Source organism: Bos indicus, chromosome 5 (assembly GCF_029378745.1).
Source record: "Bos indicus isolate NIAB-ARS_2022 breed Sahiwal x Tharparkar chromosome 5, NIAB-ARS_B.indTharparkar_mat_pri_1.0, whole genome shotgun sequence".
NCBI classification, from domain to species: domain Eukaryota; kingdom Metazoa; phylum Chordata; class Mammalia; order Artiodactyla; family Bovidae; genus Bos; species Bos indicus.
Genome location: NC_091764.1, coordinates 85,038,409 through 85,065,257, shown reverse-complemented (window position 1 = coordinate 85,065,257; position 26,849 = coordinate 85,038,409). Strand labels below are relative to the sequence as shown.

The following is a 26,849-nucleotide window of genomic DNA, read 5'->3' as shown; positions in this document are numbered from 1 at the left end:
ACTGTGTCCAGAAGTCTGTTCTCTACATCTGGGTCCCCATTTTTTTCCCTGCAAATAGGTTCCTCAGTACCATTTTTCTAGATTCCATATATATGCATTAATATATGATATTTGTTTTTCTCTTCCTGACTTACTTCACTCTGTATAACAGGCTCTAGTAAACCTCACATTAATTTCGGAATCTCAGCTACTTTCCCTACAGAGGTAAAAAGGAAATATGTAAGTTAGAGCATTTTGCAAACTTATGAACAGAATATATTATAGCTGTTTTTTTTTCTAACATGAAGTTATCAAGTTTATAGAGAGACCCTATAACGCAGTCAGAAGGCAAGTAGACTCTGGAGTAACTTTGCCAGCCAGATTCAGTGGCTCTGCAAGCGCGGTCTAGTTGCTTAACCTTTCTGTGTCTCAGTTTTTCCACTTGTGAAATGCTAATAAATAGAGTTTTCATGAGGACTAAATGAGGTAATTCACGTAAGGCCTGTGTTGGCATACAGTAAGCCCTCTCTGTTGGTTATAATTATTATGGTGACAACTCATATTGAATCTTCGTATTTGAGAAAATTTGCCCTCTGTGAAACTGAAATTATTTCTAATTTTAGAGAGATGAAAGGAACCACAGGACTTTCACCTTGCTACAAATAGACCGTGTGGTCTTCACTCAGTCCTGCTGTTTGGCAGAGAAGTGGTAGTTTCACCTCAAATGCCCCTTAAATCCTCTTGGCAAACTGACCACCCTAAGTGGGCAGCACTTCCACCATTGTCCTAAGAGGTCCACCGGCTTTTTAGCCTTCCCTCAGATTATTGGAGCAACATAGAGAAAACCAGTTTTCCATTAATGCTTTAATGCTTGGATTCGGTGCAATTCTCAAGTAAACTAAAAGTTGCTTCAAAAAGCCTGGTTAATTTTTTTCTCTGCTTTTAAAACTTGGTATGGAAGCTCTTTTGCTCTAATGATGACAGTATACATTTTTCCCACTAAACTAAGTCCAATATATGATAGTCTCAATTTACAAAACAGATACAGGCTTTCTACAATGCACAATTTTACCACAGATGGCTTTTAAGTAGCAATTTACTGTGTGCATTTGAGTATGATTAGTTTACAAAATGTAAGTAGATGTTATAAGTTTACAATAATGCACCCATCTACTGTATAAAAATAGGCTCAACAGGAAAGAATTGCACTTCTCATGCCACTCTACTTTCTGCCATAGAAAAAGATGGTTTTAAAGTGTGAGCACATGTATTTTATACTTATATATTTTTAAAATTGAGGTATAATTGACAGATAACATATTAGCTTCAAGTGTACAACATAATGATTCTATATTTGCATGTAGTGTGAAATGATCATCCAGTCTTCTTAACATCTGTCACCATACATAGTTACAGAATTTTTTTTCTTGTGATGAGAACTTTCAAGATCTGCTCTCCTAGCAACTTTCAAGATCTGCTCCCCTAGCAACTTTCAACTATGCAGCACAGTGTTGTTGACCACAGCCATCACGCTGTACATTATATCCACAGTTAGTTTTATAACTGGACGATTATACCTTTTGACTCCCTTCACTCATTTTGCCCAGCCGCCAACCCATCTCTGGCAACTACCAATCTGTTCTCTGTATCTATGAGCTTGGTTTTGTTTCTTTCTTTCTTTGTTTTTAGATTCTATATATGTGAGTGAGGTTATACAGTATATGTCTTTCATTGTCTGACTCAATTTTACATTGCATAATGCCTTCAAGTTCCATCTATGTTGTTGCAAATGGAAAGTTTTTTTTTTCTTTTGGCTGAATAATATTCCATTGCATATGTATCTGTACATACTACAATTTCTTTATTCACTCTGCTGATGGACACTTGGGTTGCTTCCATGTCTTGGCTATTATAAAGAGTGCTGCAGTGAACATCAGTTCAGTTCAGTTCAGTTCAGTCACTCAGTCATGTCCAATTCTTTGTGACCCCATGAACTGCAGCACGCCAGGCCTCCCTGTCCATCACCAACTCTTGGAGTCTACCCAAACCCATGTCCATCGAGTCGGTGATGCCATCCAGCCATCTCATCTTCTGTCGTCCCCTTCTCCTCCTGCCCCCAATCCTTCCCAGCATTAAGGTCTTTTCCAATGAGTCAACTCTTTTCATGAGGTGGTCAAAGTATTGGAGTTTCAACTTCCAACATCAGTCCTTCCAATGAACACCCAGGACTGATCTCCTTTAGGTTGGAGTGGTTGGATCTTCTCGCAGTCCAAGGAACTCTCAAGAGTCTTCTTCAACACCACAGTTCAAATGCATCAATTCTTCAGCACTCAACTTTCGTCACCGTCCAACTCTCACATCCATACAGGACCCCTGGAAAAACCACAGCCTTGACTAGACAGACCTTTGTTGGCAAAGTAATGTCTCTGCTTTTAAATATGCTATCTAGGTTGGTCATTAGGGGTACATAAATCTTTTCGAGTTAGTGTTTTCATTTTTTTCAGATAAATATCCAGAAGTACAATTGCTGGATCATATTGTAGTTCTATTTTTTTATTTTTTTAAGGAGCCTCCATAATCTTTTCCCTAGTCTTTGCACTGATTTGCATTCCAACCATCGGTTCATGAGGGTTCCCTTTCATGAGTGTTCCCTTTCTCCAGATTCTCACCCACACTTGTTAATTGATGTCTTTTTGATAATAGCCCTTCTGAAACGTGTGAGGTGATACTGTTACATGGGATACCATTCTCCCAACCATGTATAGAGTGGGTTGAAACAGGAGGAACTGAAAGAGGGGAGACCTTTGGGGAGTGTATTCCACCATCTGGGGCCTAACCCAGAAAAACGTACAATGAATAGTAGAAATTCTAGAGTCTGCAGAACGAGAACTTACTGGATGGCAGACCAGGGAGAAAGAAAAACAGTTTCCACTCTAAAGTCCATCATGTTTTATTTCCCCATCATGTTTTATTTATTTCTTTATTTATTTTTTGAAATGTGTTTTCTGCATGACATAATTTTTTTTTCCCTAGCTGCTCCATGCAGCTTGAAGGATCTTAGTTCCCTGACCAGGACTGAACCCACATCTTTGGCAGTGAAAGCTTGGAGTCCTAACCACTGGACCATTAGGAATTCCCCTACCATGTTTTAAATACAAAGCATTAATGAACAGTTCTTAAGGATGGATGTTCAATATGAGACTGTTCTCAATCTGGAGTTAAAGAACCAAGAGCCAATACTGTTCTGGAATCCTGCCTTTAATGAGTGTGATTTGTGTTTTCCCCGAAAATCAGCTTTCATGCAATGTGGTGGGTGCTTGTGGTGTTGAGGCACGTCACATGCCAGCTGGGATGCATTCTCCGTGGTTTGCTCTCTAGATTGTAAGAGATATAACACACCTTGGAGGTCTCCAGATTATTTAATGAGACATTCAGCAGCATTTCCTTCACTTCTAGGCAACCAAAGCACAAACTCCGTACCAGCTGTAGTTGTAGAGGGAGTGAAGACTTGATGATGTATCCTTAGTACATTGTTTTCATAGTTTCCATTAGTCACAACTTAGTCAACTGTAAGCGGCTTCGCAGGTGGCTCAGTGGTGAAAGAATCTGCCTGCAATGCAGGAGACATGGGGACACAGATTCGATCTCTGGGTCTGGAAGATCTCCTGGAGGAGGAAATGGCAACTCCAGTATTTCTGCCTGGAAAATCCCATGCACAGAGCAGCCTGGTGGGGAACAGTTCATGAGGTCGCAAAGAGTCAGACATGACTGAGTGACTGAGCGCACACGCACAATAGACTGTAAAGTTCTCTAAATCCATTCCACGCCCCTTCCTCACTTCTGTAATTTTCTATTGTTAGAATACACAATGCATGCTCACACTACAGATTGCCAGGGGCACATCAAAAGAAAGCATGAGAAAAAAAGAAAAAATAGGAAAGAAAAATTGTCTTAGTTCATTTGGGCTGCTGTAACAAAGCAACAAAACACAGCCTTAAGGTCTTTAAGCCTTAAGGGCAGTTAATAAACAACAAGCATTTATTTCTCACAGTTCTGGAAGCAGGAAGTCCAGGGTCATGGTACCACCATGGCCGGTGAGGGCCTTCTTTGGGGATGCAGACTTTTTGTCCTGTCCCATGTAGCAGAAGGGGCAAGGGATCTGTCTGTCTCTTTTCCAAAGGACTAATTCCAAGTGTGAGAGTTCCATCCCCTTCCAAATGACACACTTCCTAATACTATCACCTTTAGGAGTTAGGATTCAACATGTGAATGCTTGGAGGGTGGGGGAGCGGGGAGGCAGGGAGACACATTCAGATCATAAAAAACCCTCAAATTATTTCATATTTGTTAGGTGATGAAACACACCCACACACGTACATACATTTTAGTGAAAGAAGCAGGTGTCCCTATAAGCTGGCATGTGAACCTGTTGTTCTCATCAAATGAGTCATCAAAGATTTGAGAGTTAATTTACATGAGTGGATGTGTCAGTGTTACTTTGACAAAAAAACATGAACACACACAAAACACAAGATGTTCCTTACATAAACAATGAACATACTGCATAGTAACAACCACCCTCTATCAGATACATCCTACATCGGGCCCTTAATTCCACTCACGTTTCATACAACACTGTCAGGTAGATATTATTGTTATTATAAACTCCATTTTACAGATGAGAAAATTGGAAACTGTGCAATGATTAGCTAGGATGATGTGCAGGACTCAGTGCTCACAGCTGTGATTTATTACAGGATGAAAAAGGACCAAAGGCAGATCAGCAAAGGGAGAAGGCACAGGGGACAAAGCCCAGAGAAAACCAGGCACAAGCTTCCAAGAGTCCTCTCCCAGCAGAGTCACACAAGATGCACTTCATTCCACCAGCAACACATTGCAACAACCCGTGTGAAATGTATCCACCAGGGAAGCTCATCGGAGACACAGTGACAGAGGTTTTTATTGGGGGCTGGCCATATAGGCACCCTCTACCAGCGTAACAAATTTCAGACTCTTAGAAAGAAATAGATGTTTGGCAGAAAACACATTGCTTGTACTATTTGTGCCCAAAATAGTTTGGGCACAGTGACCCACTCTTATCTGGGAATTGTGATAAGTCTCTGAAAATTCAAGTTCCCAGACATCAGACAAGGGCCATCCTTGCCAGCAGATTTTTCCAAGATGAGCCATCTCAGGCTTACTTTATTAATGCTTTTTGACTTGACCAATTGTAGAGAGGCTGTCACTGAGGACAAGGGGCATGAAGCATCCAAGTAAAGTTCTCATGTTCACTTTAGAGATAACCGAACTGCATTTCAGGAAGGTTGACTGCCTTGATCAAAGTCACATCTATAAAGAGGCAGTGCTGGTACTACAACCCAGGTCTTCAGACCACACAGAGCACCTGACTGATTGTTATTGTCATTTAGTCAATAAGTTGTGTCCGACTCTTTGTGACCCCATGGACTGGAGCACGCCAGGCATCCCTCTCCTTTACTATCTCCTGGCGTTTGCTCAAACTCACGTCCACTGAGTCAGTGATGCTATCCAACCATCTCATCCTCTGTCACTCCCTTTTCCCCATGCCCTCAGTCTTTCCCAGCATCAGTCTTTTCCAGTGAGTTGGCTCTTCGCATCAGGTGGCCAAAGCATCGGAGTTTCAACTTTAGCATCAGTTCTTCCAGTAAATATTTAAGGTTGATTTCCTTTAGGATTGACTGTTTTGATCTCCTTGCTGCCCAACGGACTCTCAAGAGTCTTCTCCAGCACCACAGTTCAAAAGTATCAATTCTTCATCGTTCAGCCTTCTTTTTGGTCCAACTCTCACATCCATACATGACTACTGAAAACCTGACTGATACGAAAGTAGAAATAGTCTGTGTAGCCCATGCCTATCTCTGCAATTACCCAATCAATTTGTTTAATTTTTACTCATTCACTATTAGATTTTATTATAAGACAAACACAAAAGTATGAGTTGATTTTGCACAGGTGGCTTTTTGGTCTACATGTTGGCATGATTCTTTTCAATCAGGTATATTGTAACTTACTGTCTCATTTCCTTCCTTTCCTAGACTGGGGAAATTGCTCTAATTTATTATAAAATACTCAGTTCAGTTCAGTTGCTCAGTCGTGTCCGACTCTTTGCTACCCCATGGACTGCAGCACGCCAGGCCTCCCTGTCCATCACCAACTTGTGGAGTTTACTCAAACTCATGTCAGTGATGCCATCCAACCATCTCATCCTCTGTCGTCCCCTTCTCCTCTCACCTTCAATCCCGCCTAAAAAATATTGCAATTCTTAATAACTTAAAATAACAATGAGAGAGGAGGGAGAGAAAAGGAAAGCTCCTTCAGAAGAGAATGCTAGCTAACCCATGCTGAGAGTGATATAATTAGATCATTCAAGGGATGCTAAAGTCATCAGATAAAAGTGACTGGAGAATGAGATATTCACAGTCTCAAAGAATCAAGTCACAGCTTAAATTTGAATTAAAAAGGAAGAGGCAATTCCCTGATGGTCCAGTGGTTTAGCACTCAGTGCTTTCACTGTTGTGGCCTGGGTTCAATCCCTGGTTGGGTAACTAAGACCCTGCAAGCTGTGTGGCACAGCCAAAAAAGAAAAAAAGGTAATCAAAATTAAAACAAATTGAAAAAAGCTCAGCTCTTTGGTGATGAGGAAATGACCACAACTCCAGTTATGGGGGATAGAGGGCTAAGAGGAGAATTCAAGGTGATTTACATAGACAAGCTTTATGTAACAGTACTGGGAACACTGAGTATGTTATTATTAATATTTATCCTGAAAATATTTGCTTGAGATTCCAATTAAATATGGTGGAACATACGGCCATTTTTGCACAGTCCTTCCAGAAATTCACTGAGACAACAGTACTTTTTTTTTTTTTTTTGGCCACGCCGTGTGGCATGTAGAATCTTAGTTCCTCAACCAGGAATTGAACCTCGCCCTCTGCAGTGGAAGCATGGAGTCTTAACCACTGGACCACAGGGGTAGTTCCTCAAAGGTGTTTTTTAAAGTGCAATCCACAGAGAAAACAGAATGGGAGACAAAGCAATAGTACTGAGTGATGTAAACCCATTCTGGACGGCAGAAAGCCAAGAGTGGAGAAATTACCAATTCCGCAACTTAGGAAGAACGAAAACCACAGTGCCCAAAGGAGACACTAATGAAAACCTGATTGCCCTCATAGAAGCTCAGAAAGACTCAGAACAAAGGCACCAGAGACTTTTAAAGGTGAGGCTGAAGTAGGGAGTTTTGATAAACATCTGCATAACCATTACTGAACAGCATTAACCCAAGAAGAGTACAATCAGCAAGCAGATCATTTTTCTCTCACCACCACCCCCAATCTCACTTAAACCTAGCCCCCCATCTGGAGATGACCAGGCTGATCCTATTGTGTTCCAGTCATATGCAAGTATGAGTTCAAGCTTGTTTTCAAGTATTTCAAAGACCCAGTAAGAACTGAAATGAAACTTTCAGGTCACATTGACAGCTGCTTCTCTCTGAGCAGGCCCCACCTCAACCTCAGGAGCTGGAATGCAGCCTTTCAGTTTTTTGTTGTTGTTGTTTTTTTTATCACTTTCCTTGTTCTGTCTTCTCCCCACTCCCCTGCAGCTGTTTCTACATCCCCCAGGGTCATGTGTACCAGGAACAAGAGGAAACAGGAACAGACTTGCTAGGACTGTTACAATTGCCTCCCACCCCCATCCCCCAGGGCAAATGGTCAAATGCTGGCTCTTTATAGCGTCACAGTGCATTTATGGATGCTTCTCACACCTGTCTTCTTGTGCCTCATCCCCAAAGGAGACCTCTGCTCTGCACTTCCTCACTGCAACAGTGCATGTTCTGCCTCACCTCCGAAAGGACCCCCGAAGCTCTGACTCCGACATTACACCCTCTAAGCAGGTGGTATAAGGCAGGTCCCAGGTGATTCTAACATGGCTCTTTTCCTAAGAGAAAAGAGCCACATAGCCCGTGGCATCTTTGCCTCACGAAACACTGGAATTATAAACTGCATCCTTTGAAGACCCCTCTCTTGACTCTCCCAGCACAGGCAGCACCAGTCAGCCAAGATTATCCCAAGGGAGAGTCACACTCTGGCTCTGGTATATAAGAGCTCATCCATATAAGATTCATAAACTCTTACCTCTGGGTCTCCATGCCCATCCAGCACAGCCAGGTAACTACTTCCTAATTCTAGTAGGAAATGAGAGATTTATTCCCTGGAGAAGTGGGACATAAGAGATTCAGGCTTGAAGGAATCTAAACACTTTCCTGGGAAAATATGTGAAAATTCACACACTAAATGATGGAACCTTTAGTTCCCTATGAATGTAGTGTTAGTCGCTCAGTCATGTCTGACTCTTTGCGACCCCATGGACTGTAGCACACCAGCCTCCTCTGTGGAATTCTCCATGCAAGAATACTGGAGTGAGCTGCCATTCCCTTCTCCAGGGGATCTTCCTGATCCAAAGATCGAACCCGAGTCTCCTGCATCGCAGGCAGATTCTTTACTGTCTGAGCCATCAAGGAAGCCCAACATAGGCACTAAGTCCTATGCAAATTGGATAATTCTTCCTGCAAAAAACTACATAAGACTCTGAAAACAGAGCTAGAATTAAGACTAGCTGGGAGTCCTCCAATGAAATAGCCTAGTCACTCCCGCATGGTCATAAAACTTTGAAATGGACCAGAGAAGGGACTAAGCATGTACACAGAGATTCCTAGAGGTTTCTCACTGCCCTAAGTATTAACCATAAATGAGGTGCCACTAGCCAACAGATGTTTGAGGAAAGCCTCCTACATAGAAGGCAACCTGCGTGGCCCCTGCCCTAAAATGCAGAAATAAGAGGTGTAGGGGAGGGCTAATACAGAGGGTAGAAGAAAAATGGCTTAATTATAATTGATTTCCTCAGAAATAAAGAAAAGATGTTTCATCCATGAAATGACATTATTTAAATAATTAGAGAATTTTTAAAGATCTTAGAAATATGAAGACTAAAATTTTAAAATTCAAGGAAAAGGTTGGAATATAACATTGACAAAATATCCCCCTCCTAAAACTGCACATTCGGGGAGAAATTTTTTAATTAGAAAATCAGTCAAGGTGGTCTAACAATAAATTGATAGGAATTTAAGGAAAATAAAACAGAGGAAGAGGAGAAGAAATTATCAAAAGATAAATGACCAGAAAATATCCTAGGATGAATAAGGACTCATGTTATCATAAAGTTAATGAGATCCTTAATGGTTCTGGAAAGAACAAAAATAGGTTGTACATAAAAGGGATCTGAAATAAGAGTGCTCCTTGACTTCTCCTTGGTGCCACAGGAAACTAGAACATAATATTGTAATTCCCTTAAAATTTGGATGCAAAAGTCATTTTTAACTCAGAAAACTGTTCTCAACCAACCATCAATCTAGCGCAATAGTAGAACAAAAGCATTTTCGGGCATGCAAGGAATCAAAACATTATCTCTCATATACTGTTCAGTTGGCCACTACTGAAGGGTATGTTCCACACAAATGAGGAAGTAAACTAAGAAAGAGGAAGCCACAAGATTCAGAAATCTTGGGACCCAACACAGAGGATACAGGATGCCAAGTAGAAGTCTTCGAAAGAGTTTCACAAGTGGCCTGGAGAGAAACCAGCACAGACTGAAACAAGAACAAAAGGAGGGGCAGAAAAAAGAGTCCAGGGGGGAAAAAAAGGATATTTTTGACCTATGCAAAATTATAGAGGCTTTTGGAGAGTTGAGAATAATTCATAATAAATACATAGTAAAGGAAGCAAATGGAAGATACTAAGGCAATGATTAACTATAGGAAAAACAAAAAGTTGTGTAAGAAAAACAAAATGTAACCATAATAAACTACTTGACCCACAGTGACGTTTTAAAAATGGAATTCCATCTTCTGCTCAAATGATCCACTACACCTTGAATAAAATCCACACTCCTTATCATGGCTTAAAGGAGTATTCACAATGTTTCCCCTTGCTCACTAAACTCCAGGAAATTTAGTAAGCTAACTCTGCTGCTCACCATGTATGGGACGCCACCTCCATGTCCCATGGTTTGTCATGGTACTCAGGTCTTAGTGAGGCTTTCCCTAACTAGCCGGTACAAGTTAGTACTGGCTTCCCCTCAGTTCTGTCACCATAACATCACTTCATTTTATTTTCTTCCTACTGCATCACTAATTGAAATATTTTATTTGTTAGCATTTGAGAGGAGAAGGCAATGGCACCCCACTCTAGTCCTCTTGCCCGGAAAATCCCATGGACGGAGGAGCCTGGTAGGCTGCAGTCCCTGGGATTGCGAAGAGTCGGACACGACTGAACGATTTCACTTTCCCTTTTGACTTTCATGCATTGGAGAAGGAAATAGCAACCCACTCCAGTGTTCTTGGCTGGAGAATCCCAGGGACGGCGGAGCCTGGTGGGCTGCGGTCTATGGGGTCGCACAGAGTCGGACACGACTGAAACGACTTAGCAGCAGCAGCAGCAGCAGCAGAGAGGAAATTAGAATAACCTTAGTTGCCCTCCTCCAGGGGATCTTCCCAACCCAGGGATTGAACCCAAGTCTCCTGCATTGCAGGTGGTTCTGTACCATCTGAGCCACCAGGGAAACCATGGATAGAAGGGCTTTACATTTGTTATTTCATTCAATCCTCACAGCATCCTTGTGGGGTACATACTATTATTTTCTTTATAGACAAGAAAACAGAGGCACAGTTAAATAACTTGTTGGAGATCACTTGAGAGCAAAGCTGAGAATCACACACCAACATGTGGCCCCAGACTATCTTCATTACCATCATGTTACTTGGCCTTTCCATACAAGTGCCAAGAAGTGTGTCGACACTCCCTACCCTTCCTCCTCAAAGCTTCAAGACCTTGAGAAGTGCCCAGTGCTTACACACAAAGGACTCTTCACATGTTTGTTCAAGAAATGCATTACAAGAAAAAAAAAGAAATGCATTACAGGACTTCCCTGGTAGTCCAGTGGTTAAGAATCCATCTGCTATTGCAGGATTAGATCCTCAGTCTGGGAAGATACTTACATGCTGTGCGGCTACAAAGCCATCAGCCACAACTACTAGAAGCCCACATGCCGTAGAACCCATGCTCTGCACAAGAGAAGCCACCATGATGAAAAGCCCACACGCCACAACTGGAGAATAGCCCCTGCTCTCTGCAATCAGAGAAAGCCCGCTGGCAGCCATGAAAAGCCCAGTGCAACCGAAAATAAACAAATAAATATTAAAAAGATAGAAAAGAAAAACTTTATTAAAAAAAGAGAGAGAAATGCATTACAGTAATCTGAAGTCATCACCCTGAGGAAAATGAAAAGAAGGAGGTGGATGTTTTGCCTTCTTTGCTATTAGTTGTATCACTGACCACATCTCAGCTTTGTTTTCCTTCAGCACCAATGGTTTCTGGTTCTTCTAGGTTTAGGACCTCCTGCTCAAGTGATTTCTGTCTTCCTGACAGGCTTTGGGTCATTTGGTGGCTCCATTACTTTATTATTATCTCTCCTTTATCTCTAATCCTGTTAGCTCAGTTCAGTTACTCAGTCATGTCCAACTCTTTGCAACCCGTGGACTGAAGCACGCCAGGCCTCCCTGTCTATCACCAGCTCCTGGAGCTTGCCCAAACTCATGTCCATCTAGTCGGTGATGCCATCCAACCATCTTATCCTCTGTCATCCCCTTCTCCTCCTGCTTTCAATCCTTCCCAGCATCAGGGTCTTTTCCAATGAGTCAGTTCTTCACATCAGGTAGCCAAAGTATTGGAGCTTCAGCATCAGCCCTTCCAATGAATATTCAGGACTGATTTCCTTTAGGATTAACTGGTTTGATCTGCTTGCAGTGCAAGAGACTCTAAAGAGTCCTCTCTAACACCACAGTTCAAAAGCATCAGTTCTTCAGTGCTCAGCTTTCTTTATGGTCCAACTCTCACATCCATACATGACTACTGGAAAAACCAAAGCTTTGACTAGATAGATCTTTGTTGGCAAAGTAATGTCTCTGCTTTTTAATATGCTGTCTAGGTAAGTCATAGCTTTTCTTCCAAGGAGCAAGTGTTTTTTAATTTTATGGCTTTCAGTCACCATCTGCAGTGATTTTGGAGCCCAAGAAAATAAAGCCTGTCACTGTTTCCATTGTTTTGTCTAATCTTGTTAAGATGGTATTAACTTGTCTGCTGTACAAGGACTGAGGACAAGGTGGCCTCATCCTCTGGTATGAGCCCAGGGTGAAATGGGCGTGATGGTGACTGTGTCTCTGGCCAAGTGAATCCAGTGAGTTCCCTAAATGGCATCCAGAAGACTCACTGGTAAAGTGGAGGGGGGAGAAGAAGAAGCTAGAAGACCACTCTTCACTGGACCTTTAATCCAAGGAGAAATCCAGAGTGCATACAAGCAAAAAATGATGATTTGGTCCCAATCGACACTAAGACAGAATATTCCAGAGAGGGTTTACAGAGAGGCCAGACAGTTCAAGTGGCCAGGAAAGGGAGCACTATAACAGTATAGGCCCAAATGGACCCTAAACAAAGTCCCAATAAAATCAACTCATCCCCCTGTCTTTTTTTACACGTCACACCACCACCACTCCCACTAATCCAAGCATCATCATCTCTTCGTTGCATGTCACTGTAATCTCCTAACAGCCTCAGCTGTCTCACCAAAGCAGGCTTTCCTAATGGTGAATCTCCTCGTGTGAACATCTTACTTTATAATCTGGAGAATCTGATAACATTCTAAACCATCAAAACCTGCCTCCTTGGGGCTTAACAGTTTCCCCTTCAACTTGTCTCTTTCCTCTTGCATTTTCAGAAAGAAGAAACCTTCAGCCATTGCTTGGAAATCTCAACTGAATCTCAGTTAACCACTTCCAAGTTCTGTTTTCCATATAGCTATAACCCCCAAGTCCACTAAGCTTTCTTCTACTATATAATAAGGATTTCCTCTAGTTTCCTTGAATATTTTCCCCAATACTCTCAGAGCCCTTATCAGTAGTGCTTTTAACATCCATATTTCCAACAACAATCGGTTCAAGACATCAAGGCTTTTCTTTTTGTGATCCTCAGATTTCTTCCATCATCTGTCCAGTGCCCAATTCAAAGCCACTTCCTTATTTTCAGGTATTTGTTACAGTCAGTACCAAAATTCATATTCATTTTCTGTTGTTGCTGTAACAAATTACCATAAATTTTGTGGCTTAAAAATAACAGAACTTTATTATCATAGAATTCTGGAGGTCAGAGTTCCAAGTTAAGTGAAGTGAAATGAAGTGAAAATCGCTCAGTTATATCTGACTCTTTGCAACCCCATGGACGGTAGAGTCCATGGAATTCTCAAGGCCAGAATACTGGAGTGGGTAGCCTTTCCCTTCTCCAGAATTTAGATACTAGTCAAATTCTCCAGGGGATATTCCCAACCCAGATATCAAACTCAGGTCTCCTGCATTGCAGGCAGATTCTTTACTATTTGAGCCACCAGGGAAGCCCAAGAGTACTGGAGTGGGTAACTTATCCCTTCTCGAGCACATCTTCCTGACCCAGGAATCAAACTGGGGTCCCTGCATCGCAGGCAGATTCTTTACCAGCTGAGCTACCAGGGAAGCCCCTCCAAGTTAAGGTACAGAATTTGTTTCCTTGCTTTTCCACCTTCTAGAAGCCACCTGTATTCCTTGGCTCAAGGCCCCTTTTCCATCTTCAGAGCAAGCAGTATAGCATCTTCACATCTCACTCTTTCTGTCTCCCTCTCTTGCTCCCTCTTTCCCCCTAACCTCTGCATCCATTGTCACATCTCTTTCTGTGAGCCTCCTGCCTTCTTCTTGTAAAGACCTTTGCAATTAAATTGATCCAAGCCAGAAAATCAAAGATAAGCTCTCCATCTCAAGATCTATAACTTAGTCACAAAATTTCCTTTATCATAAAAGTTTCAGGGGATTAAGCCACAGGCATCACAGAGAGTTCATTACTCAGCCTACCACACTTACCAACCACCTATCCTAGGCCAAGTATTGGATTACATGTGTTTGCACAGTGGCAAAGAACTGGATATGCTCTCTGTCCTGAAGAAATATACGATCTAGTGGGAAAGTACATCAGAGATCAATCCCCAAACCAGAACAGATTATCACACTCACGAGTGCGTGTGTGCATGCTCACTTGCTTCAGTCGTGTCCAACTCTTTGAGATCCTATGGACTGTAGCAAGCCAGGCTACTCTGTTCATGGGATTCTCCAGGTGAGAATACTGGAGTGGGTCGCCTGCCCTCCTTCAGGGGATCTTTTCACACCCACATCTCCTGCATTGCAGGCAGATTCTTCACCCACTGAGCCACCTGAGAAGCCCAATCACACCCATAAATAACTGTAAATTGCAATTCGTGCTCTAAAGGACTTGGAATCACAGAGGATCATACGATCAGCTGTGAAGTAGTGACATTCAGTCTGAGGCTGGCAGGGTAGTAAGGAGCTAGCTTGATGGGGAGCAGGGGGAAGGCCTCCAGGGCAAAAGGATTAGCCCTGAAGAAAAGTTTGGGGGGGGTGAAAGAAGCTGGAAAGATGAAGTGAGGCGGCAAAGGTAAGAGTGATCAGAACTTCTGGTGCCTTGCAGAGCACAGGGGGAGACTTTGGGTTTTAGTCAAAGCATAAGAGGAAGGGTTGAGAAGCTTTTTAAGCCAATGACAGATGTGATCACTCGGCTTTGTGGAGAACAGACTAGGGTGGGGGTGTGGATAAGCTAGAGGTGAACAAAAATAGAAACCTATTAATATTTACCCACTTGATATCTATTTATTACATATATATACCCATATATATTATATACCCATATAATATAAGCCCATTGACTAGAAGAGAGTGGCCTGAACTGTGCACTTGGCAGCTAAAATGGAGAGAACTGTGGAGATATAAGATGTATCTTGAACCAAAAATAATTGATGGGACTTGGTATAATTAAATGCCATTTAAAAGTCTGGGATATGACCATAGGTATGGATGGATTATGAGGAATATTGTGTATTAATGGAGATGAGATGCAAGAAAGGGGAATGGACCATCCATGAACCTTGAAATAATATGAGAAAACAGCACTTAAGATGGAAGAGAGAATGAGGAGCAAGTGCCAAAATCTTCAGTGGATAAGTTTGAGAGCATGTGATAGTTAAGAGGCAGAAAGAGATGGCACAGATTGCTGGACTGAGCAGGGGAAAGAGGATTTTAGGAGAAGTCTGATGGGACAGAATGGGCAGGGTGAAGGAGACCAAGCCCTTCTAACTCGAGAGGGAAAAGAGTACAGAACGTGAGCCCCCAACCCAGGTGACGGAAGTGACCTCGCCAGAGGGCTGGAGGGATGGGAAGCATTTAAGAAAGGAGTGGGGAGGGGGTGCTAATACTGAGTTGTAAAGGGTCCTATGGACAAATTTGGGTGGGAGGTTCTAGTGAGGGTTGAGACAAGAGAGAAAACCCAGAGCATCAAGGGATAGTGAAGCATGGAGATACTGTGAGCAAAGTGTGATGTGCTGAATTTAGTCCCTGGGTTGCCAGTGTTGTGAGTTCTCACAGTTCATTCCTTGAGAATGTTGAGTACACGGGGCCCTGTATTTACCAGCGATCTGGAAGAGAGGCCAGGCACACGCTTCCTCATGGTCTTTTACAGCAAAGGAATGGGTGATTGAATCTAGGTCCAGAAGTCTGGGGTTGCTCCTACCTCCTTGTTCGGCTGGCCTTCTCTCCTGCTTCTGCTCAAACATCACCTCCACTGTAAATCCTTCCTTGACTTCTCTGATCAGCATTTTTCAAATAAATAAATGTACACAGTTAAAAGGATCCTGGAGATTTTCCTTTAATCTGTATATAGAGAGCTTACTCATTCTTCCCTCCACTAGTTTTTTTTTTTTTTAACTTCATTCTTTTTTACATCTGTTGGATATATGGATGACTGCCAATCTTTTGTTATTACAAACAGTGCTGCAGTAAATTCTCTGGTTTGGATGTCATTTCACATAGGTACAAGTAAATGCAAGTCACTTCTAATTAAACATTAACAATGATGTTGAACTATTAAATCTATCTCATAGTGTGTAGTTAAGTTCATGTGGTTGCAAAGGACCCCTCATTCCCAGCATCAAAATGTTGTCTTTTAACATCAAATTGTAGACTGACGGGCTACTGTGAATAAATGTTCTAAGAACATCATCAAGAGGAGGAAAGATGCCTGGTTGCCTGCTGGACTAGCAGACACGATGTTTCTTGTTTTGTTTTCAGACACAATGTTAATGTAAGAGGCAAGCATGAAATAATTAAAGCAGCATAAACATTATTGACATACGATATCCACATATCCACTAAATTACTGACACTACTAATTAGAACAAATAGAACACAGCCCCAAAAGTAAAGAAAAATAAGTTAATTTTCAGGAAACTTTTAAAGAGTAACTATAGTAAGTGGCAAAATTGTCCACAGAAGATTTGAGAAGTCTTGGTTCTTGAGGTATTTGAGTGGAATAGAATTGAAAGCTCGAAAAATAAACTTAAAAGAACAATCCTTCTTTAGCAGAAGTAAATGCCTAAAATGACCTAAGAGGTTTTTTCTTTCAAAATTCCAGTGTTCGATGAACACTGCCTCTAAGTGCCTCTTCTGTTGGATTTGTTTGCCAGCCTATGCATTAATTAGTTTGCTTAAAAACTGCTTGGTTTGCAACAACAACAAAAAATCCCCATGTTAAACAGTACTGGAACTAGTTAACATTCTTAGACACTTAGAATTTGTTCTAAATTCTAGCCAGTTCCTTGGGGTGTGGCAGGGACCCTTTCTCTTTACATACTGCCTAAATCTGAAGGCAGTAGTGATTTAGTGAACCGGCATTATCGAGTTTGTTTCTTATGATTTTCATGGGTCCAGTTCATATTGTTATGTAGCATCTTTTTGAATGAACTTCTCCAGAAATGTTTTCAATGTATGCTTACAATCTATGTACAGTTTCACCACTGACACTCTAAAAACATCAGTCAGTAGCTGTATGAAATGAATCCTTCAATAGGCATTAAAACATGTGTTTACTGTTGTCTGTGTTTTTATAACCCTCTATATTTTGGTAGTCAATTACAGTTCTGACATCAAATAAATTCCGATGTGGAAACAATGTATCTACAGTTTGAAAACAAAGAAATATAAAACAGAATCAATGAATCTGAATCTAGGAAGTCTAGAAAGTGGACGTTGATTTAGCTCAACCAGTATCTGTAAAAAACACCACTGATGGTACAGGGTTCACGCAAGAGAGGAAAGGTGAGTGCTGAGATTGTAGGATATGATCAATATCTTATTTCCTGACTCCAAAAGGAGACTCTACTCTTAACCTTCCCATCTTTCACGTTCTCATTCCACTGTAAAACAAGTCACTGTTTTACACTCCACTGTAGAACAAGTCACATGAGAACATGGGGATGAGCTACATGATGAGTGGCATCATGGAGGGGACAGATGGGAAGAAGGTATAAATGGCAAGGAAGGAATTTTTTTGAAAATTATTTATTTTAATTTTGGCTGCTGCTGCTGCTAAGTCGCTTCAGTCGTGTCCAACTCTGTGCGACCCCATAGACGGCAGCCCACCAGGCTCCTCTGTCCCTGGGATTCTCCAGGCAAGAACACTGGAGTGGGTTGTCATTTCCTTCTTCAATGCATGAAAGTGAAAAGTGAAAGTGAAGTCACTCAGTCGTGTCTGACTCTCTGTGACCCCATGGACTGCAGCCCACCAAGCTCCTCTGTCTATGGGATTTTCCAGGCAAGAGTACTGGAGTGGGGTGCCATTGCCTTCTCCACTGGATCTTTAGTTCTGTGCACAGGCTTTCTCTAGTTGAGGTGAGTGAGGGCTATGCTCTAGTTGTGGTACGCTTGCCTTTCATTGCAGTGGTGTCTCTAGTTGTGGAGACACAGCTAGATGTTCCCTTTGAGCAGGAAGTTATTAATGAAATGGGAAACCTAAGCACCCCAAACTACTAAACTCTACTAAGAAATTATGTATTAACCCTGTTTAATGAAATGGCCATGTATACACTTCAAAATGAGATGAAGATCAAATAAATTTGGGTGCAGCTTCCATGAATTAAGTTCTGCTCTTGACTATTGTAGAGGATCAGAATATGATATCCCAAAATATGCCACTTTGGGATAAGGCTCTAGAGCACTCAGAGTCAGTAGTTGTGGCTTCTGGACTATAAAGCAAGTGCACGGGCTTAGTTGCTCCTCTGCAGCATGTGGAATCTTCCCAGACCAGGAATGACACCAGTGTCTCCTGCATTGGCAGGCAGATTCTTAACCACTGGACACCAGCAAAGTCCAGGAAGGAAGGAGTTAGACATGAATATATGGAAATGTGAAGGCTCATCTTGAAGAATAGTAAATCCTCCACTATGACTGGAGGAGCACATACACATAAAAGAGAGGATAGATTAGAAAAAGGCTTCATGCACTAAGTTAAATTCCACAGACAATGGGAAAGTCATAGAGGAATTTTGAGTGGGCGAGTGACATAATCAAAATAATGCATTAGGAAAATTTTAAAAAATTAATCTTGAGACCAACTGAAAGACTTTCGAAATAATTCAAGCAGGAAATAATGAGAGCATAAATTGTTGTTACACCAGCAATGGGAAAGAGAGAACATATTAGAAACAAATAAAATAGAATCCGTAGAATACAGTATCTGATTGGAATGGAGTGGGGTGAGGGGGATAAGAGAAGAAAGAAGTGAAAGATGGTAGGACTTGGGCCAAATATGCTAAGGCAGGGGTCATCTGGTAGCAACACAGCCATGTAGATGTTCCCTTTGGGCAGGAAGTTATTAATTAGATGGGAAACCTAAGCACCCCAAACTACTAAACTCCACTAAGAAATTATGTATTAGCCCTGTTTAATGAAATGGCCATGTATACACTTCAAAATGAGATGAAGATCAAATAAACTCAGGTGCAGCTTCCATGAATTAAATTCTGCTCTTGACCATTGCAGAGGATCAAAATATGACATCCCAAAATACGCCACTTTGGGATAAGGGTTATTTTAAGCTGAAGGCACAAGAGAGCCAACAGACACACCAGGAAGCCTCCCTGGAGCCTCCCTTTCGCCGACTAAAAGTAGAAACTTTTGAGAAATGAGGACTGCCCAAAGTCACCTCGCCAGCTGAAGTTTTATAGCCACAAAGGAGCCAGAAAGTCAGTCCTGAGATGGACCTGAACAAAAAAATCTTACCCCATTCGTATCCCTTGTATATTTACCTCCCCACAGACTGCTGCCCTTGGAAATCTAAAACGTTTGCCTTTGTCTCATCAGTTCTCTACAAATGTGTTTTTCTTTGTTAGGATGTTATATAAACCCACATTCTAACCACCCTGTGAGTTAGTCATCACTGAGTTTCTCCTGTATTTATGCAAACTGCAGAGATAATCAATGGTTCTCCTCTTCTTACACTCTCTTTGGTCAGCCTAATTTGCAAAACACCAAGAAATGAACCTAAAAGATAGAAGAAAATGTGTTTTCCTCCCCTACACTCTACACCTTGGGTCTTTATGAGATAGAAAGAAGAAACTGATAACATGTTGGTCTAAAGACAGGCATCTTCTTTTTTTAAAAAAAAAAAAATGATTTATTTGGCTGTGCCAGGTCTTAATTGTGGCATCCAAGATCTTTGATCTTCGTTGCAGCATGTGAGATTTTTAGTTGTGACATCAAACACTTAGCTACAGCATGTGGGATCTAGTTCCCTGACCAGGGATTAAACCTGGGACCCATGTATTGGGAGCTCAGAATCGTAGCCACTAGACCACCAGGGACGTCCCTAGAGGCAGGTATGTTTGATATTCAAAGAGCAGTGTGGAACTCTTGCTTATATTTTTAGCTGATTACAGGAGCAAGAGCCAATAGCTCTCCAGTGCTGTAAAAACTAGATTATTTCAGTATCTTCCACCAGTCTTCCATGCTATATGGACTACACTGTCCTGATTTTAACAACAAATAATTTAGATATAAAATTTTGTGCCTATGTATATTTGTACATGTTGTTGGGGGAGACTGTACATTCTTCTAAGATTTATAAAGTGATGTCAGATCCCAAAAGGATTAGAACACCAGTGAAGGAGATAGCACACTGGACTAGGAGTCAAAATATCTAGTTCCTCATCATGTTGTGCTATTTGTGGCCTTAAATAATTTAAGCAGGTTTTCTGATCTTCATTTTCCTTATCTGTAAAATGGGAGTTAATAATATAATTGTCATGCTTTCCTCATATGAAGATTTTGAGGTTATAATTCAATGTTATGTAACTTATATAGCATTTAGAAATATAAAGCAGCTCTACTTTTGTTAACTAAAGAAGTCCTTCTCAAAACCTGGATGTGTTTCCTCTATAAACATCAGCACTAACCTTGCAAGTATACAGACCATTCACCAACCTTGAAAGCCATGAAATTCCTCATAATGCATATTATGCTTTCCCAAGCAGACCTTACAACTCCATTTTATTTTATTTTTTTTTCTTTAATAGAAAATTATTTAATTAGTATACATGTGTTCCCCATCCTGAATCCTCCTCCCTCCTCCCTCCCCACACCATCCCTCTGGGTCGTCCCAGTGCACCAGCCCCAAGCATCCAGCATCGTGCATTGAACCTGGACTGGCATCTCGTTTCATACATGACGTTTCCCATGTTTCAATGCCATTCTCCCAAATCTTCCCACCCTCTCCCTCTCCCACAGAGTCCATAAGACTGTTCTATACATCAGTGTCTCTTTTGCTGTCTCGTATACAGGGTTATCGTTACCATCTTTCTAAATTCCATATATATGCGTTAGTATACTGTATTTATGTTTTTCCTTCTGGCTTACTTCACTCTGTATAATAGGCTCCAGTTTCATCCACCTCATTAGAACTGATTCAAATGTATTCTTTTTAATGGCTGAGTAATACTCCATTGTGTATATGTACCACAGCTTTCTTATCCATTCATCTGCTGATGGACATCTAGGTTGCTTCCATGTCCTGGCTATTATAAACAGTGCTGCGATGAACATTGGGGTACACGTGTCTCTTTCCCTTCTGGTTTCCTCAGTGTACAACTCCATTTTAACTCCACCTTTTATCTTCAAAATTCAAAGAAACATTTATTGTCATTATAGATTCCTGCACTGATATCTAGCACTAAAATCCAAACGATACAACTCTGAGTCTGAATCAGCTAAAAGGAAACGAAAGGTACTAGGCAACACTGCCCTTTACCATAGTGATGGAATGTTAACAACTGCTGAGTGATACCGCGTGCAAATCCATCCTTGGCCTTAAACCCAAATTCCGTGAAGGTCTTTGTTGGTCACATAAGAGACATTCGTGGCACGTTTGGCCTAGAACATCCCAACAGGTGCCCCTTCTATCTAGATTTATAAGGAGTCAGAATTTGAACTTTCATGTCCTAGAATTCTTAAACATTTCCAGTCAAAATAGCAAACTCATTTCTCAGACGAGGAGTTAGACTGTATATGCAACTGGTCACATATTCAGATCCACATAGCAAAATAAAAAAACCAATGAATTAGTTCTTTTTAGATGAAAAATAGACCCGTTAATGTAACTAGCCAAATTTTACAAATATTTCACAATTTTTCAATCACAAAGAATCACATGTTTTCAATACAACTCTTCCAGACCTTTGCTTGTTGTAATGTAATTTCCTCTATTTTTTTTTAACTTGTCTTCCTTTTTCCTCTCTTCTTGACCTTTTCCCTATATTTCCAGAGTGTGATTATCTCTTTCTTTAAGATTTTCTTTCTCCCATTAATCATTGAACACGAGAGAAATATTTTGCAAAATGGTTTTTCCTACAAAAAGGGCATGGCCTATATACGACATAGGAAAATATTTATATGCTATGCTATATTAATAAACTGATCTAATTTCTAAGTTATTTTAAGGATATAAGTACTCAATTTCTAGAGGTAATTCAGCCTGTAGACTTGAGAAGACAAATGAGAAGCACAGGTGCAAGTGACACATGAACCCTCATGTGTGATAGAAAAGACTTTCTGCTTTGGCTTCACATTCACCGTTGATACTGTCAATCAGAGACTAGATCTTATGATAAGAATGTTTGCAATTGCAAAGTTAGGTTTAGAATCAGAGCATCCTCAATACTCCATTTTAAAACATTTAAAGCATGTTGCACCTTAAGTTGATATTATACAGCACCCAATTTCAGTAGACTTAGATGAATGGCCACTGACATGTATTACCAAATGGGCTACAGAGGCTCAGGAAAGCCCATCAGTAGGAATTTTTACCATATGTCACTTTAAATGTTTAGAGCATTTGGACAGCTGTTAAGGGGATAAAGTTACGACACAAAGACTGCCATATTTACAACTGTAAAATGAGCAGATTGGCCACAGTTTCCCCCTGTGCTCAGAAAGAATGATAGTATTATATAGAAAATACAAGATGCCTGGGATAATGATGTCCATCTTGGAAGTTACCAGATTCTCATTCTAATATGGTAACCAAATCCCCTCGGGCATAATAAGGCTCACCATTCCACTAGGTTTGTCTAGAGTGGCATCTGTTAGAGGATTAACAATTGCCAAGCCTAAAATAAGCTAGAGAAAGCCTTTCATTTTCATCTTCTTACCCCCACTAAGAATCAGACAACCTGAAACCCTCAAAGACATAACTAAACCAAACACGTAAGGTACCCACAGTTTAGAAATAATTCTTCATTTATGCACAGAAATAGTTTACTCATAACCCTAGACTATACTACCCAGCTGTGCCCTTCTTTAAAAAAATTTAAAACTTTAATTAAATGACCCAGGAGAACAGAAAAGGGAATTCTCTAGCCCCAGACCCACGATCATAGCAGAGTCCAAAAAGAAGAAGAAAGACTCCAGCAACAAGTCAACGAAAAGCCACGGACTCTGTTTACTACGGCCCTCCCAATGTCCATTTCCCCTGAGTAAAGACTTCTCCCCTTGCTACAAAGAGACTTGCTGTGTGTGGCTGGCCTTGGTTACAGACCCCAAATTTTAATTCCCTGCTGACCCCCAAATAAACCCATCTGTGTCAGAGAAATATTTGCTGCAATCTATTTGTTTTAGGTCAACCCTCCCCTGGTCTATTATCTTGATATCAGAAATAATGCACTGAAGGGGAGCAGAATAGACCACCCCCAAAATATGCCTCTTTAGCATAAGGACAATTTTGAGCTGATCATTTTTGAAAAGTTGTAGACACAAAAGAATATCTGAAAACAGAGTAGAAGTTGCATTTATAAGGGAAATCCCCATTTGGAATGGTGTCTCCCTCTCTGTGCCAGGAAAAGAAGGATAATAAAATCTCTAGAAACTCTTAACAAGGAGAAGGTACTGACTTAAACATGCAGTTTATTCCTGTTTTCTGTGTGTTTTTTTATAACCTTCCATGATTAGCTTGCACCAAACTTCAATATCTTTCTTTAGTCTTTAGCTGAAGATGATATTTAAGGTGGTAACTTGGGTCATTTCAAGGAGTTACTCAAGTTTTCCTGGATATCTTCGATGTACACAGGAGGTATACATGTTATTAAACTTGCTCCCCCCTACTCCTCCCCCATTAATCTATGTTTTATTATGGGGATGTTTCAGCCACTAGGGCTTCTTGATAAAGAATCTGCCTGCCAAAGCAGGAGATACTGGTTCAATCCCTGGGCTGGGAAGATCTAGAGGAGGAAATGACAACCCACTCCAGTATTCTCACCTGGGAAATCTCAGGGATGGAGGAACCTGGTGGGCTACAGTCCATGGGGTCACAAAGAAGTCGGACACAACTCAGGGACTAAACAACAACAGATCAGCCAAGAATTAAGAAGTATAGAGGGAGAATTGTTTTTCCTCTGCTATAGAGCTAAAAGTCCTGATCTGAGCTAAGAGATAATATCTGAAATTATGAAAATAATTGGGAGATACACAATTCCTGAAAGAAACCATAACTTGATTTTAATTCTTCACATAAATCTCTAATAATCAACTATTTTCAACTTTCTTTCACAAGATTTTAAGCCCATTTCAAATATTTAGACCTTCTTAGATTCAATGACCTGACAAGCAAGAGAAATTCTGGCATTACAAATGGAAGTTTTCTTAACTCACCTTCCTTTTTCTCTATTGTTCTAAAATCAGATGAAATTATTTATTACAGAGACTCACTAAATGAAACACTGGCCAAAATGAAACTCTCATCCATTGTTCTTGCTTTTTCTTTTTTTCTCACCACCTCAGGTTCTACCAATGCCCTTTTGTTAGGCCTGCTTAACTAGCTGCACTTCTCGGAGCTTGGCCTGAGGGGCCACATCCTGTGTCTGGAATGTGAATCCCCACCCCCTCCCTGCCAGGCCCCTTGTTGGGCCCCCTGCACACACACAAACAGCCCCCTTCCTTCACTTAACCATGCATCCCTGACAAAGACTTCTTGTCTCTGTCCTTTCAGATACACGTCATCTCCACTTTCATTCAGTAAATTATAATAGGTACTTCCCACTTTTATACACATCTTATTCAATGTGTATGCAATTTTTCTCACTCGGTTGTTTGTTCTGTATGTGTCCATCTTAAAATAATAGCTCCCAGGCAAGACTATGCCTGGAAAATTATCTGAGGACAGAAATTATCAAGGGCTTCCCAGGTGGTTCAGTGGTAAAGAATTCACCTGCCAAACAGGAGATGCGGTTTCCATCTCTGGGTTGGGACGATCCCCTGGAGAAGGAAATGGCAACCCACTCCAGTGTTATTGACTGGCAAATCCCATGGACTGAGGAGTCTGGTTGGCTGCAGTCCATGGGGTGGCAAAGAGCTGGACACGACTTAGTGACTAAGCAGCAGCAGCAGCAGCACAGCAGATCTTATCATGGTGTCATGTGCAAATCATTTTTTTAAAATGATGATTATGATATAAATACTGAGGTAAAAGGTGAGTAGAAAGGTAACACATAATCATTTCTTTCTTAATCTTAGTAAAATATAAGAAAACAGAGATGAGACTACTTGAAGAGATCCTCCAGTTTCCTGTGTAAAGGGCCGGGGGTTTTGTACTCATGCTAAAGCACCCATGAATTTACAAAAATGCATAATCCATTAAATTCCACCTGGGACAGGAGAAAGCTGAAAAGCAAGACTGTTTATTCTCATAATTCTCTCCTTTTACTCACGAATTTGATACTCAGAGTATATTTTTCATCTGAAATTAGACAGGAGCAAGCCAGAAATAGAACTCTCTAGAGACTTTTTTCAACACAGTACATTTGCATGATCCCTTTTAATACAGAACTACATTTTCCACTCATTTCCTGCTTAATCACAGTGGAAATGTTTGTTTGGTGAAAAGACATCCTTTCTTGTAAGCACAGTTGTAGACTGGGATGGGTTGTGGGTAAACCCAGTTAGCAACTGTACTTAATGCTCGCCTAGGAAACTCTGAAACGTGGCCTTTTTCTCCTCAAAGTTCAGACTACATATAGGACTCGCCTGCTTCCAGGATGTTGGATAGCAATAGCACTTGCCCATGCTTCGGTCTTTTAAAATAATTGCAGTTTTCCAACGTGGGAAAACAGAACCCTTAAAAGGGTTCATTTCTACACCTTTCTAAGTAATAAGCAGCTAGGCTCTTTATCCTTGATTAGCATAAGAATAAATGTCACTAGGGTGCTCTTGAATTTAAAAAAAAAAAAAAAAAAAAGCCCTTAGGCTTATTTGATGATTTGTAACTAACTCCTAGAAGCCTGAATTTCCACAAAGAACAGAATAAGAAGAGCCTTCTGTTTTTAATAGAGGTGGGACAGATTCCTTCCATCTCCCACCATCACCTAGTCCTGAACCTTTGTGACTTACAGCCGGCAGAAAACCGCCATGTACTACCAGGGACACCCCCAGACCTCTTCTCCAAAACCCCCCACCTCCTGTGCATTTTAGAAATTGAGAAGAGCTTCCTCTCCCTTTCTATACTTCAAAACAGGCAGGGGAAGGAGCTACGTGCCGCCTTTTATCTCGCTTCACAAATACAGCTGTGAAAAACCTTGAGGCGGCACATCCTGTGACGAGTTGAGCAGAAATCTGAAGAGAAAAATGAAGGGAAGGTTCGGTCCGAGCTTCATTGATAAGGAAGATGCTGCAAGCGTTTTGCCTGGCAACCAGCGAGCCGGTTCTTCCTCCGTCCCCTGTCTGCCAACTCTGTCTGAGGAATCGCGGGCTCTATTCATACACACATTGTTGTACAAGTACAGTCATTATCACAAGCGGTTACCTTCATCGTGGGGCCAGAGCTCGAACACAGCAGCTAGAGGCGAGCGGAGGCAGAGGCCCTGCGTCCCGAGCGCTCTGGGAGGCGCGGATCTGGGGAAGCGGCCGGGGTGGCGGCGGGCACACGTGGCTGGCGCGTCGCAGACTGGCCCGGGCTGCGAAGTCTGCGGGCTCTCTTGCAGATTGCATCAGCAGGAAGAGTCTTGAGGCTGTGTTTCCCCTACACTGCCCCCAGAGGGTAGCGTTTCTTCCAACACGAAAATTCCTCCCCTGCACCCAGCTCAGACCCTTATCCACCTCTCAGCTCACCCGTGGGGTTGGAGGAAGATGCTAGCGTTTCAAACACGTTACCCTTGGATTAGTGCCTTGGCATGTGCGTATCTTTGATGTGAAAATGTACCATGTCAAGGAGGAGGAAAAAAAAACAAAAACAAAACAGATCACAGACCTTGATGGCCGTTCCCTCCTGAGCAGGCTGCCTGCCCACCTGACTTAACGACTCTCCCCAGAGCAACTT

The 26,849-nt window shown here is 41.4% G+C and overlaps 1 protein-coding gene across 1 annotated transcript in view; it reads right to left on the bottom strand.

The window, feature by feature from the left end:
• The window catches only part of BCAT1 (branched chain amino acid transaminase 1), a 124,743-nt gene extending 98,248 nt beyond the window's left edge, over positions 1 to 26,495 (bottom strand). The window contains exon 1 of the mRNA XM_019961447.2: positions 26,337 to 26,495. Coding sequence (XP_019817006.2) covers positions 26,337 to 26,342 — 6 coding nt within the window. The 5' untranslated portion in view covers positions 26,343 to 26,495. The remainder of the gene's footprint in view (positions 1 to 26,336) is intronic.
• Positions 26,496 to 26,849: the final 354 nt, after the last annotated feature.